Source organism: Pyxicephalus adspersus, chromosome 10, assembly GCF_032062135.1.
Source record: "Pyxicephalus adspersus chromosome 10, UCB_Pads_2.0, whole genome shotgun sequence".
Lineage (NCBI taxonomy): Eukaryota > Metazoa > Chordata > Amphibia > Anura > Pyxicephalidae > Pyxicephalus > Pyxicephalus adspersus.
This window is the reverse complement of record NC_092867.1, coordinates 17,307,285-17,322,640: the sequence shown is the minus strand read 5'-3', so window position 1 is coordinate 17,322,640 and position 15,356 is coordinate 17,307,285. Positions and strand designations below refer to the sequence as shown.

The 15,356-nt window shown below is 34.3% G+C and overlaps 1 protein-coding gene across 1 annotated transcript in view; it reads left to right on the top strand.

Moving 5' to 3' along the window:
* The first annotated feature begins 930 nt into the window (after positions 1–930).
* Positions 931–15,356, top strand: part of LOC140339940 (alpha-2-macroglobulin-like protein 1) — a 40,205-nt gene continuing 25,779 nt past the window's right edge. The window contains exons 1-11 of the mRNA XM_072424865.1: positions 931–1,065; positions 1,706–1,889; positions 3,158–3,317; positions 5,245–5,297; positions 7,853–7,873; positions 9,142–9,298; positions 10,767–10,851; positions 12,200–12,362; positions 13,153–13,264; positions 13,354–13,460; positions 15,173–15,340. Coding sequence (XP_072280966.1) covers positions 986–1,065; positions 1,706–1,889; positions 3,158–3,317; positions 5,245–5,297; positions 7,853–7,873; positions 9,142–9,298; positions 10,767–10,851; positions 12,200–12,362; positions 13,153–13,264; positions 13,354–13,460; positions 15,173–15,340 — 1,290 coding nt within the window. The 5' untranslated portion in view covers positions 931–985. The remainder of the gene's footprint in view (positions 1,066–1,705; positions 1,890–3,157; positions 3,318–5,244; positions 5,298–7,852; positions 7,874–9,141; positions 9,299–10,766; positions 10,852–12,199; positions 12,363–13,152; positions 13,265–13,353; positions 13,461–15,172; positions 15,341–15,356) is intronic.

Below are 15,356 nucleotides of genomic sequence, written 5' to 3'. Positions count from 1 at the left end.
CTCAAAACCCATTTTTTCAAACTTGCCTACCCGTCTTCTGTTTTTTGAAACCACCACGACTTCCCACCACTACATATCTCCAATCTTATTGTGTGTGAGATTCCCCCACCTACTAGATTGTAAGCTCTTCGGGGCAGGGTTCACTCCTCCTGTATCACTGTCTGTATTAGTCTGTCATTTGCAATGCCTTTTTAATGTACAGCACTGCGTAATATGTTGGCACTATATAAATCCTGTTTATTATTAATAATAATAATAATAATAATAATAACTTATAGAGTAATGTCAGCACTCTGTAGAAGAAATAGAGGAAGGAATGTCAGTGAGAATGCCTGTTATTGGCTGATGTTTCCTGCGTGCACACATGAGAAATACACGACGCAGCCTGAAAATTGTTCCAATCTAAGCTTGAAAAAGTAAAAATCCAGGTCAGAATTAGCTGTGTTCAGATTTTTCTGAATAGTGATACTAATAACTAAGCTTCAAGCTCTAATAACCATAAAAATATAAGCTATTTGACTTTCATGCAAAAAAAATCTTTCTTCATCATTCTCTATAAGATTTAAAGACTAAGTGTGTAGAAAACCAAAGAGATGCAAAATATTCTTACTAATAAACCCGCTATGCCACAAATATTTCACTCAAGACAAACTCATTCTATATTTTATTGAGGATGTAAAGCTTCATTATGCCTAAAATGTATTACTGTATGGATTGCTAAAGCAATTTTGTAGATTTCCATCAAAAAATACAGGTGTGTATACTGGCTTATTTCCAGTATTTAAACCTACAAGGAGTTTAAGGGTCCACAGATAAAAGGTCATATGTCAGTGTTGAAATTCTTTTATTTAGCCAAGATTAGTCAATGCCCTTAGTTATCCACATACCGGGGGGGGGGGGGGGGGGGGGGGGGGGAGGAATTGGCTCTTGTTCATTTCCCAATACTATAAGTATCCATAGATTTTCCAGGCTCATTAGAGGTGACATGTGTCCCAACATGGAGCTTCTCCTGGTATCCATCTGCCTGGCCATCTGCAGTTCTGCATTTGTATCAGCCTCAGATCCGTAAGACAATGACTTTGGCAGTTTATCTTTTTTATAATATATATATAATCTTTATTCCTCAATGATTAAGTGCAGGTGAACACTTACTGTGTGTTTGTAAGATTGTATGTGTGTGCATGTGAATGTATATCCTAATTAGGGGCATATTTTGTTTTAAAAAATCTTGTTTGGGAATAAATATTTACACTAGGACAGATTTACCTGCAAATCAGATGTAAAGAGGGAGCATGGATTGAGTTTGTGCCCCTATGCAAGTTAGCGCAGGGCTTTAGTTATTAAAATTGTTTAGACTGTTCATAATAAAGCATGGTACATAACTTGGTGAATGAGGGGATAAGGTGAAGTAAGAAACATTGTTGGTTTCTTTTTCATTTTGTGTGTTGTTTGGGTTGTTTTTTTGCAAATTGAATTTTCACCAAGGGTTTCATCCCTTGTAGAGTGATAATTCACCTTACTAAGTAAACAGACAAATCATCTAGCCCAGCCTAGGCCAACACTCCCTTACTAAGGTATCAGTTCATTGGACAGAAGGTGACTCAAAAATATCATTTTTAGATGGACTAACCATGTAAAGAAAAGAACAATACAAAGCAACGTACCTGTAACATATTTAATTTTATGATTAACCTTGTTTTTACAGCCACTATGTGATCACAGTTCCATACAAATTAGAAGGGGGATCACAGGAGAAAGCCTGTGTCACTATCCAAGACCTAAATTGTGAGCTACATCTAAAACTAGAGCTAAAGAAAGGTGATCACATCGAAGTTATAGCTGAGCAAGATATAACAGCACATGACTATTCCCACTGTTTCACTTTTCAGGTGAGTAAAAGTACACCAATATTTATTATCAATATATTTATTTTTTTGATTATGTTTAGCAAGCAATTGTGTAAATTAAAGTGTTTTTTAAAGCCCAAATATTGTTTAAGTTTAAGGTAAAGTAAAAAAAAAGGTTTAGACTCCATTCAGGGTTCATGTGTGAGTTGTCTAGAGAAGATTTCAGTTTACTTCCTCTCTAAAGACACCGTAGGAAGTTAAAGGCAATCTCTAAAATCATTTTAAACAATTGGAAGATTTCCACTGAATGACTTCCCACAACAACTCCAAACTATTAGATTTCCCATGACTTTCTGTACTGAAAAAAGTTGTCTCCAAGAAAATTGTGAGGGTGAATCTCTCTAGTGTGGACACAAATAGCGATAAAAGCCAACATTCTAATTCTCCTATACAAAATTAGGGAAAAAAAAGTTTGGCTTTATGTATACACTGTAAATTCTGTCTGTGGACTATTTCTGGTTTACTACAGTAATAAAGCAGACATCTCAGTGGTTAGTCTCATGAAATGTAAAATCTTATCGAATCACATACCTAAGGATTAGCTATAGGAAGTCTGTGTTGCCTATAATGGATATTATATTACCCATTCATGATGAGGGTAAGCCTTGTGTATTGGGATATCTTCTTTTTTATTTATTTACACAGTTACAGAACAAAAAAAACAAGAAAGATGTGTCTATAGGCAGGACTTGCATACGTTTATATCCTTTTCTATTGTCATAGTCACCTGTTTTTCTGCTTAAAGAAAATCTGTCACATGTTCAACATACAAAGTAAAAATAAGACTTTATAGCAATGACAGATACATTCCTGAAGATGTCCTTACAAATTTATGAATCTTTACTTCTGTGAGAACCTCACTTTTTATCAGAATCTATGCTATGTTCCACAGGATTTGTGACTGTACTGTGCTTTAGGTAAAGGAATGCAAACTCAGATATCCACAGGGTGTTTTAACTTTTAGTTATGTAACTCTGGGTTTGTCAGGCTGCAGACCCATAATGCAGTCAGGTGGTATCAATACAACAGTTATAAAAAAAAAAAAAAGAAGGTAATAGAATCAGCCATTGTAGTAGTTGATTTTGTTATAAAACGTGACCTTTAGTCATAAAAGATACATTTTAATAGGAATGAAAAGGGATTCAACATGTTACTACCATGTGTTTATTAACAGTAAACAATGGCCTGCTTATTGTTTGAGGTCTCATGCTGTAAATAACAACATAATGTGTTCTATTGTTTTGCAATAGGTTCCCTCAGTGGACCATGATAGCAAGGATTGGGTATTCCATGCCTCTGGCCAGGGAGAACATCTTAAGATTGATGACAGCAAGAAAGTTTTTATAGCCAAGAAACATTATTCCTGTGTCATTCAGACAGACAAGTCTACATACAAGCCCAATGAAATAGGTAAGGCCAAAGTTTTTATTTAATGCAAATTAATTCTGACACTTGTCCTGGAAGATTATTCTTAGCAGAACCCTTCCTTTTTTCACTGTCATACATGCTTGGACGAAGATTTGTGTATACATAGGGTTGCATTACTAAATGATTTCCATGACAATTTCCTTTATATTTGACCAATAAATTAGTTTACACATACAGTATTTCCTATTGTGACAGCTGTGCACTTGGACAATTGGTTTAACGAGTCATTGTTATATTAGGAATTGAAACAAGAAATAGAGATTCGAACACCTGTGATTTTCAGAAAAATTGACAGAGGATGAAAATATTTATAAATAAAGTTCATATTATATAAGTTTTGTTTGATATTTTGATATTTTGTATTGTTTGATGTCTGTACTAGTGGTGCTTGGAAAAAAGGAGAGTTTAAATTGCTTTTTGGGGTAGAAAATTATGGTTTATTTAGCCAATTTTAGAATTCTGACATAGTATGGGGACAGTCTGAACCAACTGTTCAGCATGTCAACCTCTAATAACGCATAAAAATAGTTTTTTTTATGCTACAAGAAGGAAAAATTGGTGGGATTGGGTACAAATTGCAATTAAGCATTCGGATAGGAAAATTGGTTGCTAAATAACTTGCTATTTGTAAAATATTGTGACTTCTTTTGGAACAAAATCTATAATATGTATTAAAAGTTTTTTTAGCCAACTCAAGGATTCTGTGTCAGTATGGGGAGAGTCTGAATTCATTTTTTATGATCTGTTTTACCTGTAAATAACATAAGTGGAAAAAGGTGAACTTTTTATGCCACAATGTTAGAAAATTGCTGATTTTTAAAAAGGGTGTTGCTTATAGTACTCACTTCCCCACCACTATTTTCTAATCTTTACCGGGTTCCCATGTCCTGTCCAGAACACTATCATCATTGTTGTCTGAAACTGGCACAAACTGCTTGTCTACTAGCTATTCTAAGAGCCCTGCTTTTTGGTAATACGCTTCTACCACAAATATTACTACTAATAGCATCACCTCTACTGCCACCAGCAGAAGCAGCAACAGAACCAAGATAGCAAGCAGCAAATGTACCAATATCAGTTCTCCTCCTCCTGCTTCAATCTTGTAGCTCCTCCGAACTAAACACTTGTTGTGAGCCTGAGAGCTTTTTTTCCTATAATTTCCTATAATTCACACAAACCGCCTTGTGCTGCTATGTTGCGCCTTTTTTAGAGGGTCACCCCTCTGTAAATGATGGAGGAAGCATTCCAGTGCAGATGCCTGTGATTGGCTAATGTTTCCTGAGTGTGGGAAATCCAAGGCTTGGATCATCCACATTTAGTGCAGGGTGCACTTATAAGACTGGAGGTTTCACAGAGCGTTTTCTGAAGAAATAAACAGAAGAAACTCTTTACCTTGAGACTCTTCTGTATACTAGTTTGTGCAAGGTAGCAAGGAGGAGAGGAGGAAAAATAATGAGAAATGATTTAGCCCAATAATTCAGTTATGTGTGCATACCTAATTATAGTGTATGATAAGCCCAACCTTTTTGGAGATGCTAAAAAAGAAGAAATTTCTCTGAGGTGAATGAAACTCCTTCCTTAAATAGTTGTCACAGGCACATTTCCCCCTATTAGTTGTATATGTCTCTATAGAGAACCTAGACATAATTAAAAACTTGACAAAGAGCCGAACCCTTCCCTACTCAGTATAACAAGCAACTTTCATCAGAGCAGCTAATATAGCTAGATAAATGTAAAAACAATTCCACATCTTTGTCAATTAATAAGCAATCATAACTATGAAATAATGACTGAGTGTATGTATTCATATTTGTGCTGTTTGCTGTTTTAGTGTATTGTGCTATAAGACAACTTAAAAAAAGTGAAATAAAGATTGTTGTAATTAATGAAACTTTTTTAATTATTTCAGTTAAACTTCGATTGGTGTCAGTTGATCACAATTACCAACCTTCAAATGAAAAGGTAAGTCTCCATTTTACATACACAAAAAATGTTTTTTGTCAGGTACTTAATTTCTTTATATAGCTGTTGTTAAATGTAAAAGAGATTGAATAATCAGACGAAAAAATTATATGTGACACGTTATAATCAACATACCCAACATACACATCTTGAAGAGTCTTATGCCAAGTCTGAAAAATCAGGTCAGATGATACCAAAATCAAACCATTTGGCCTCAACACCAAATGGTACATTGAGGAAAGCCCACCATCCAAAGAACACAATGCCTACAGTAAAACATGGGGGTGGTAGCATCCTGTTGTGGGAGTGTTTCTCTGCAGCAGGGACTAAGGTACCTGTCAAGAATGAAGGAAAAAAGGGATGGGACAAAATGCAGTCAAATTCTTGTGAAAAACAAGAAAGATGGTAATGGGAAGATGGTTCACCTTCTAACATGACAATGACCTAAGCATGCAGGAAAATTGACCACACAATGGCTCAAGGAAAAGAGTATGAATGTCCTTGCAAGGCCAAGTTAAATCCCAGATTTAAACCATATTAAAAAGCTGGGATTGGGAAAGGTATACAGTCCTTGAGACAAGATGTAAAAACTCAATCTACACAAATTACCTCTGCAGAAGCACGTATATCAGCAATAGAGGATGATTTAAATGCAGTGAAAGTAAAATTGGCATCATTAAGCATGCTAATATGTTGTTGAAACTTGTTGAAATATGGATAATAAAGCTGTACAGAATAATTTAGGAATCATAGGTCTACCAGAAAATATTAGGCCAAGCCAATTACAAGTAATCTGTGCAAATGTTATTCGTGATTTATCAGGCATGCCACAGTTAAATTAATTAACTAAGTAAATGAAGACAAGTGGCATATTAGCTCTGTGATATTACACTCTGCAAATAGAGTGAACTTCTGCTAACAATATATTTCTTTATAAATGTTATACACAAGTGTTCCAATATGTTTACAGGGTGGCTAAAGCTTTTTATGGGGGGTAAAAGATGAAGATTTTATTGGTGAGCATTTATATGAGGAATGGAATTCCATTAGAAGGATTATGTATGTGTTTGTGTGTTATGTAAACTGTACTATTTGGATTGTGTGTTACATGTTTCTTACAGAGTTGTAAATCATTACCTAGGAAATTTCTCAAAATATATCAAAGATGGAAAATTCTATGTAGACACTACAAATATCAGCTGTATTGGTTATTTGAGAATAGAAGTGAACGTATATATATATGTACAAAATATGAGAGAGTATAAGACAGAAGATAGAATGTGCATTGGGAGAAATTTAATTTATGAAAATATTATCAAGGAATGTTAAGGAGCTAAGATCCCCACATAAAAGAATGGCTATACTGAGACACCTAAAAAAACTGAATGTTGATGTAGCATTATTGCAAGAGACACACTTAGAAAGAAATTTTAATAAGCTATTGTCTTAAACTAATGTGAGACGATGGCAAAGAGATTTCTTGAATGAAGAGTTAGTAGATCAAATTCTACAAGGATATTTGACAGTACGGAAATATATGATTAATGACAATTGGAGAGAGACTTAATTTAAAATAATGCATAGAGTACATAACATTATTAGGAAAAAGGCAAAAGATGGGCCGGGAAGAAACCTAACTATATGCCCAAAATGTAGTGAAACACACGCTACATTGACACACTAATTATGGAATTGTTCAGTGATTAAAATATTTTGGGAAGAAGTAATAAAATTTGTAAATGAAACCATAGATCAATCGTTAGTGATAGATTGCTTTTTGTGTGAATGTGAGTATTGGAAACAGGAACATTAACTTAAACTATAAAGGTTGGATCACTATATGTTTACTGGCTGCTAGGAGGGTTATTCTTAAGGAATGGATTCACCCAGGAGCACCCACTTTGCAAGGGGTAATCACAATGTTGAGAACAGTTTTTGATAGAGGAAAAAATTGAAGTAGAAAGAGCGGAAGATGCACAAATCATTTGTTTTTTTTTTTTTAACTGTGGGATATGTTTATAGAGAAAGTAATAAATGGTCAAGAAAGAAGAATAATATATGATAAGTTTAGATATTCAACCTGGGGTGTCACACATGGATTGTCCTAAAATGAATATTTGATAATTAATTCTTTTTTGTGTGTTAAAATTATAGTTTAGTAAAAGTATTTGGGTAATGGTCCAAGCTTTCTACTTGGAATGGTTTTAGTTGGATCAATAATAACACACTTAAAAGGTAATATCTGTCTTTTTTTTTTTTTAGAAAAATAAAATGTAAATGGTAATGTTAAGTTTGGAATCTGGAAACTGAAACATATTGTATGTGTTGTGTGTTTTGTTGTACTGTATTTTCTATTTAAAAAAATAAAATAAAAATATATTAAAAAAAAACTTACAATATATATGATGGTGGATCTACCAAATCAGACAGAAGTGATGACTGCAACATTGTATGTATTTTATTGGTCAGATGTGCTTTTGTTGTAGCGAGTGTAGCAACTGTGATAAAAGTATAATCTATGTTTACTTTATATATATTTTTCTTTTTTGTTTTAGTATGAAAAGATCTTGCTACTGGTAAGTAGAGGAACAATTTGTATTTTATTATATTACTTTTCCTAGGAATACTAGTTTGGAGTAGAGTCCTATGCAATAATAAATTATTTAAAAATATATATATTGGTGTTACTAGCTTTCTACAGCTTGTATTGACCGCATGTAGACGCATGGTAGTTTTCCCACATAATCCACTTATCCTTACCAGATGAATTGTTAGGAAAAGTGCTAGCTATGATGCCCTATAGAACCAGTTGAATTTGAATTTATTTAATATTCTATATATTTTGTTTTCCAGTATACCAGGGCTTTTGTCATTGTGCAGCAAATCCAAGTGCAGGGCTGGAACTGTCATCGCTCCATTATCATTAATACACAGTATTTTATTTAGTGACGTAGTCATATGTCATTAACACAGTCTAAGGTCAGTTTTGGGGGGAAGCCAATCCACTTAACCCCATGTTTTTGGGATGTGGAAGAAAAACGGAGTACACATAGGAAACCCACACAAACACAGGGACAACCTCCAAACTCCATGCAGATAGTTCCCTGGCCAAGATTCAAACCTGGTACCTAGCGCTGCATAAGCCAGAGTGCTAACCGCTGGGCCACCATGCTGGCACTACCTTAAGAGAGGATATCATACCTGTCAGTGACAGGTATAGTTATAGCAGATTAAAACTCAGATTGGTAACATTATGAATTCTAACCTAAGCAGCCCTCAAAGTAAAATCTAAGTTTCAGCAGAGCTCTCCCTGTTGCACTGCTAAAACTCTGATTTTATTGTTTTTTTTAAAAAACATGTGCTATACAAATTCACCTTATTGTAAAGTTTTAAAAGAAAAGTATTTTTTCCTTTTAAATGCCTTTTTTAAGTAATTTTCTGTAGGTTCTAGTGTAACCTTGACCACATACAGTCTCCTGCTCTGTCCTTTCTTAAGATTGTTAAAGTTGAGCTTGCTTGCAACTGCTGAACTAGACTATTACCAAGCAGTACAGCAGGAATCTGAGACTTCAACAAAACGGTTACCCAACTTGTTTATAGCTTTACAATCCAACTGTAGCTAAAAAAGTTGTTCAAATCGGGACAGGCAACCATGATAAGTTCAGTGTTTCCAATTAGCAGACTGACCCCAAGACATGCATTGTAAGATGAAGAATAGTAGTCTTTAAAAACTGATACATAGTGATATTATTATTAGTATAAAACTGTTTTATTATGTGTAGCTGAAAATCACTGATTCCCTTTAAGCCATCTTAGTGGTAAATAAATTGTTTCCATTTTGTAGGATCCAAATGGGAACTACATTGGACAGTGGTTAGATGTGACTCCTGATCACGGAATTGTTGATCTTCAGTACCATTTGGCAAATGAACTAAAACTTGGATCGTATAAAATTATCATACCTGATAGATGTCAACAGGTCTTTACTGTGGCCGAATATGGTGAGTTAACAACAGTAATCTGTGATAAAGAAATGAATATTCAAATAAGTGCTACAATCAAGCTATTCAAATGAACCAGTTTTGCAAAATAAATCTAAGTTAAATTTAAAGCTAACATAATATTTAACCTTATGCTGAATAAAAAACAAATAACCATTTATAAAAAGTTTGTTATTTATTAAGTCCAATCTTCAAGTCATACAATAGTATAAAGCGATCTTTTAAAAAAATGTGTACTCCAACTATTGATGTAATGCAAACTTAACAAATTCAAAATTCCCCTATGTCTTTGTTCGGACTGGGGGTGAAAACAGGAAGCTCTGCAACTGTTACCTGGGCAGCTGCATTGCTGGTTCTTATTGAAATAGTGGGGGTCATTGAGTGGAAAACAGCTGCTCACTGCTGTTCCATGTCCCTATTAGTTCAATATGGTTAGCTGCTGGTGAGACACAACGTTTAGAATCTTTATTGTGTTCTCTTGGTTTGATGAAGCGGTAAATGCACTGCAGCCTCATTACCTTCTTAAGAATTAACAAATAATTATTTTTTTCCTAGTGGAAGTTCTCCAGTAATGAATAACTTTTACTAGAACATTTACTATATATTATTATTAACCAGTATAAGTATAGCACCGACATATTACACAGTGCTTTAAAAAGGCCATGGTTATGTCACTAACTGTCCCTCCGGGGCCCACAATCTAATGTCCCTATTATAGTTATGTGTCATTAACAAAGTCCACGAACGATTTTTTGACTAAAGTCGACTACCCTAACTACATGCTTTTGGTATGTGGGAGGAAACCAGAGAGTGGTAACCATTGAGGAGAGTGATACAGAAATAAGCTCATCAGTGTGCTGGGTTACCTTTCACTGCCACAAGCTGGAGGTGAGGAGTGGGCTTGCAATTGAAAGTATATCTATAGAACAGAAAGTAGGGCTGTGCTTTGAAAATTTCAAGACTGGATGGATGGAAATACAAATTATTATGAGGTAAAACAGCTTCCATGTGTGTATTTATTTGTCCATTTTTGCATGAAGTTTACATTAAAAATGTATATGAGTTTCAATACTTTTGAGGGATTAACAACCTCCCTTTCAATTAACCCTGACATTAAGCAAGGAAACCAGAAATTCACAATGCTTTTTTTTGGAAAGTTCTTTTTAAGAAACATGAACAAAATGGTTAATTCTTTATTTGAAACAAGCCTTGTAATCCTTGCAGCATTCTGCAGGAGGATGTAATACATCTTCATTGTTATAAACTAGGTTTTTCATTTTTCGTCCATGTGGCTTCTCAACTTTGAATGATGAATATGACCCTCTCTACTACTACTATATATATGATAGATATATGCAAATTTAACAATAACAGCATTACTCAGTTATTCTACTATGAAATGCTCCTTTTATTACATTTTTAACAATTCTAAATTTACAAATCTAATTTTTGTGTTTTTTCTTTTCAGTTTCTAAGAGGTTTGAGGTAACCATCAAGTCACCGCCCACTGTTACTTTCTCAGCAAATTCATTTCATCTGGAAGTTTGTGGCATGTAAGATCAATGGCAGCACCAGTTTTGACTCCTGAAGCATAATCCTGTCCCTGAATGACTCATATCAATTGTATATAAAATTGATGAAATGTCTGTTCAGCTTTTATTGTATAGTAAAACCAAGCAAACAGGAATGAGCATTCAAAAGTAAAATTAAGAAAGTTTAATTTAAATAACAAACAAAACATTGTTTACAACAGCGCAGAGGACTGGTTCTTTATATCACCAGAAAGGATGAGTGATTGGGATGTGAATAGGTACAACTTCTTAAATATGACATATTTTACCAAAACATCTGCTTAATCAAGCTTTTTACATCCACTAGGTAAAAAAAAGTCTGATATAGCAAATGTTTTTATAAAATAGGGCCATTTTATTAGGCTGCGGCAATTTACACGCTGTCTACCACATACCTCTATATATATATATATATAATACATATAAAGTATATTCCTTTTAAAACTGTTGCAAACTAGGTTTTTTGTCTTTTAAATAATTTAGTTAAATTTATTATGCTTTTTCTATTACTTTTGAATCATGTTAAAGTTAAACATTTAAGAAAAAATTAAAAAAATACTACTTACATTTACCAGTAAAAAAACCCTCTATCCCTCCACAAACCCAGCCCAGCAAGTCCTGTATTATCTCGCCATCTCTCTGGTACTGGATAGCAGACTGGGCATGGCCTTCTTCTCTTTCACCCAAACTGGCACTGTGCTGGCGCTGGATATGTGACGTGTCTTGCAAATGTTCTTGCAAATTATAATTTAGGGAGCAGCTTCAGGTTTCCCCTTTATTTTTTACTGCAGCAAAAGCAAAGCCAAAGGAGAGGAAACTTCCCTAAAAAATATTTTTAAAAAGTATTAGGTATTAATTAAAAGTATTAGAAAAAAATCTGTTATATAAATGGGACAGCCACCCTTTTATATGATGGTTAAAATATCATGACAGGTCCACTTTAAATCATTAGCAGAACATCTGCAAAAAAGCTTGTTTGATGCTCACTATAGTATTGTCAATATAGAGCAGAAACACAATGGCCATTCAGGGAACCACAATTACAGTTCCCTACGCTTTATAATTTTCCCGTTAATATGGCTTGAAAGTGCACCTGTCATAAGAGAATTGTGTAGATAATTTCGATAATTATTTCTTCCCTGTCTATCATGTTGATGCTTTGATGAATATACTGGGCTGGAACATGAAGATACAGGGAATCCTGATACTTGTCTAACATTATTCAAACCAGACATAAGAAAAAGGTCACAACCCCCATTTCCTCATGACAAATATCCTGTGAAGTTTTTTTTTACATAAACATAGACTGTTCATTATTTTTTATTTTTAGTTACACCTATGGAAAGAAGGTCCAGGGTAACTTAGACATTAAAATCTGCAAAGAAAGTTACCATAATTGGGGTTATTTGCGCTATAATGATGATGATTACTATGATGACCAAGATGATGAAGAACAAGAATCAGAAAAGTGCATCAATATAAAACACGCTAAGGTAAATCTTTTTTTTTCTTTTTATGGTTATAACCAGGAAGTCGTTCCTCTTTAGGGCTTTCTGTGACCATGGTTAGGATATCGCCTTCCACCTTTGACATAGTTGTGAAAGTTAGAAGTTAGAATTTGATTTTTCAGCTTTTTCAGCATATGTATATATGTATAATGTATAATTTATACTTTGCTTGAAAGCCTCTATCGCCTGATAGAATAGCATGTTACATTGTTGTATATACAATACACTTTTAACATTCAGTTTGTATGTTTTATACTAAGTTTTTAAATTCAAATATGATTGGATTTTAATATTGTTTCAAAAGCCAGCTTAAAGTCCCTTTTCTTTCCCTTGAGACGTTATATTTTGGGATGTGGCTATCTATATTATGAAACTCATCATTCCCTATTTTAAATATTATATAATATAATGTATTTGTGTGCGTGTAAACCTAAGTAGCTTCGCTGAAATGTTAAGCTTGGCTTATCACATGTAAATTATTAAAATCATAATTTTTTACCTGATAGTGAAATTATCCATGCTACAATTTAACTGTATGAATGGACACCTTTATATATGACACAAAATATGTACATGTTATGTATGTATATGTGTTACCTTGCTTTCCTTCCTTCTTTTTATTTTCCTTTTTTTCTGTTCCTTTTTTCTTCTATGTTCCTTTCCCTCTTTTCAACCCACAGTTTCTTACTGTAACCTGTAATGTGTTTTTCCTCTTCATTAAATTGGTCCACATCATTTTACACTATTGACACTTTCAGCATGTCCTTTTCTTTAGACTGACAGTAATGGGTGTCTATCCAGAGATATCGACCTTCATGTCTTCAACTTCTCAGCTGAGGAACGACATCATTTACACATTAAATCTTCTCTGACTGAAGATGGTACAGGTAAGAATTAAAAAAAAAAATGATTACCTTAAATATATATATATATATATATATATATATGAATATGATGGTACATTTGCGTTTTCCAGGCCACACGGAGTCCGCGTCAGTCAACGTAAACATCATCAATCATCAGAATGTTCAATTTGTGGACACTGGATTTTTTTACCACAGTGGAGTTCCATTCAATTGCAAGGTATCGAGAAACTGCAAATCATTAGAAATTTAAATATATTTTAACCTATTTGCCAAATTTATTACATATATTTCTTAAAAAATATACAAATCATTTGATAAAGCATTTTATTTATTTATTTATTTTTTGTTCTGTAAGGCACTTTTCAACTTAAACCAAATTTCCAATCTGTTGGATTGGTCAGCCACACCACGGTTTTCCAAAATTCCCCTTGTACATATATTTCTCCCTGGTGTCCTATGGCATGTGACAATCAAAGCCTACCTCTTTGTATTTCTCATTTACATTGTAAATGTTTATGTGGGGACATGAAGAAAACCCAGACTGGGCTTCAGAGTCTCTCTGAATCAGTACCGGTATTTTGGAAAGGCCTGCTTGGTGTAAATTTTTTTGCAGTACAGATCCTCAGTACAAATCCCCTTGTATATCACAGTACATCCCCCCCCTTGATATACACAGAAACCTAGTACAATACCCAGTACCAACCCCCAGGAAGACAGTATTTGGCTTTGTCACAGAGTAGTGTTGTTTGTGTAAAGAAACACAGTTTCCACGTATTTCATGGTACAATAGTGCCAATAGGGATTATTATGCACAGATAGGTCTTATCCTGTGCAGTGAGAGCTGTAGAAACAGCATGTTGATTGGGATGGGTTAATCTATTCCCTTCTATGTTTAAGTCTGCAATTAGACGTTTATTGCCTACTCTCCACATTTAGAAGAAAAATTCTCAGAACAGGTAAATAAGTGGGGAGCACACTTTCTGTGGGATCAGGCTACAGAGTAAGTGAATTTAAAACTTTTCTGGTAGTATGTTTTTTTACAGGATTTTAGTTCTATTAATTCTATTTTTAAAATTTATGCAAGATTGATCCTATGTCTGTGACCCTTCCAGCTTTAAGTCGAAGTTCCCAGAGTTTTTTTGGGTTGTTATTGTTTCAAGCAGTCATCTGTCTCTAAGTAATGCCGTTGTCCACTTTTATTTAAACAGGAGTTTGGGTTCACTTCTTCCACAATCTATGAGCTATCATTCCTACTATTTTTCAGACATAGGCCCTGATTTATTAAAGTTCACCAGGGCTGGAAAGAATACTATTTCATCAGTTAAACTGGGTGATACTGAAAACCTGAAATAGATTTCCTAAAAGTCATTAGCTATTTGTTAGCAAATGTTTTCAATTCTGGACCAGATCCATTCCAGGTTTGCTGGATCATCCAGTTTCACTGGTGAAAGTGTATTCTCTTTCCTTGGAGAACCTGGAGAATTAAATCAGGGCCATAGTCTTAGTGATATCCTGATTGTCTGAAGAAAGTGTAGCCTTGCCTTGCTGGAGAGTAGGTAAGGATGGAGGAAGAATAAGATGAGTTAAGGGGGGTGGACTACTTCTGACAAATGATAGTATAAAACTGTTTTTGGGATACCAACAAACCAAATATGGAGGTAAATAGCAATATATTCTCCACATCTCCAGCATACATTCAATACACTTGGATAGATACAGTGTAGTGAAAAGGGTCCCTTATCCACTAGGGAGGGTATTAACATTTTTTCTCCTCAATATAGCCAGAGATAGTGGACCTATGAGTCAATTCAAATGTTTTATGCCATTTCTCATCCAAGGGGAGATTTTTGTCTATGATAATCATTGTACTGGTATGTTTAAACATTTATGTTTACAATTATATCAAAACTGTATTTTTCTTTCCCTCAGGTTAAAGTGACTAACGCGGATGACCAACCCATAGCTGATGCGGCTGTACACATATTACAAGCTACAGAAGATGGCTACAAAACTTTAATAAAGCTAAAGACTGGCAAAGATGGATTGGCTCAGTGTTCACTTGACACTAACTCATGGACGAAACAAGTCATTTTATCTGTAAGTTACTACTAGA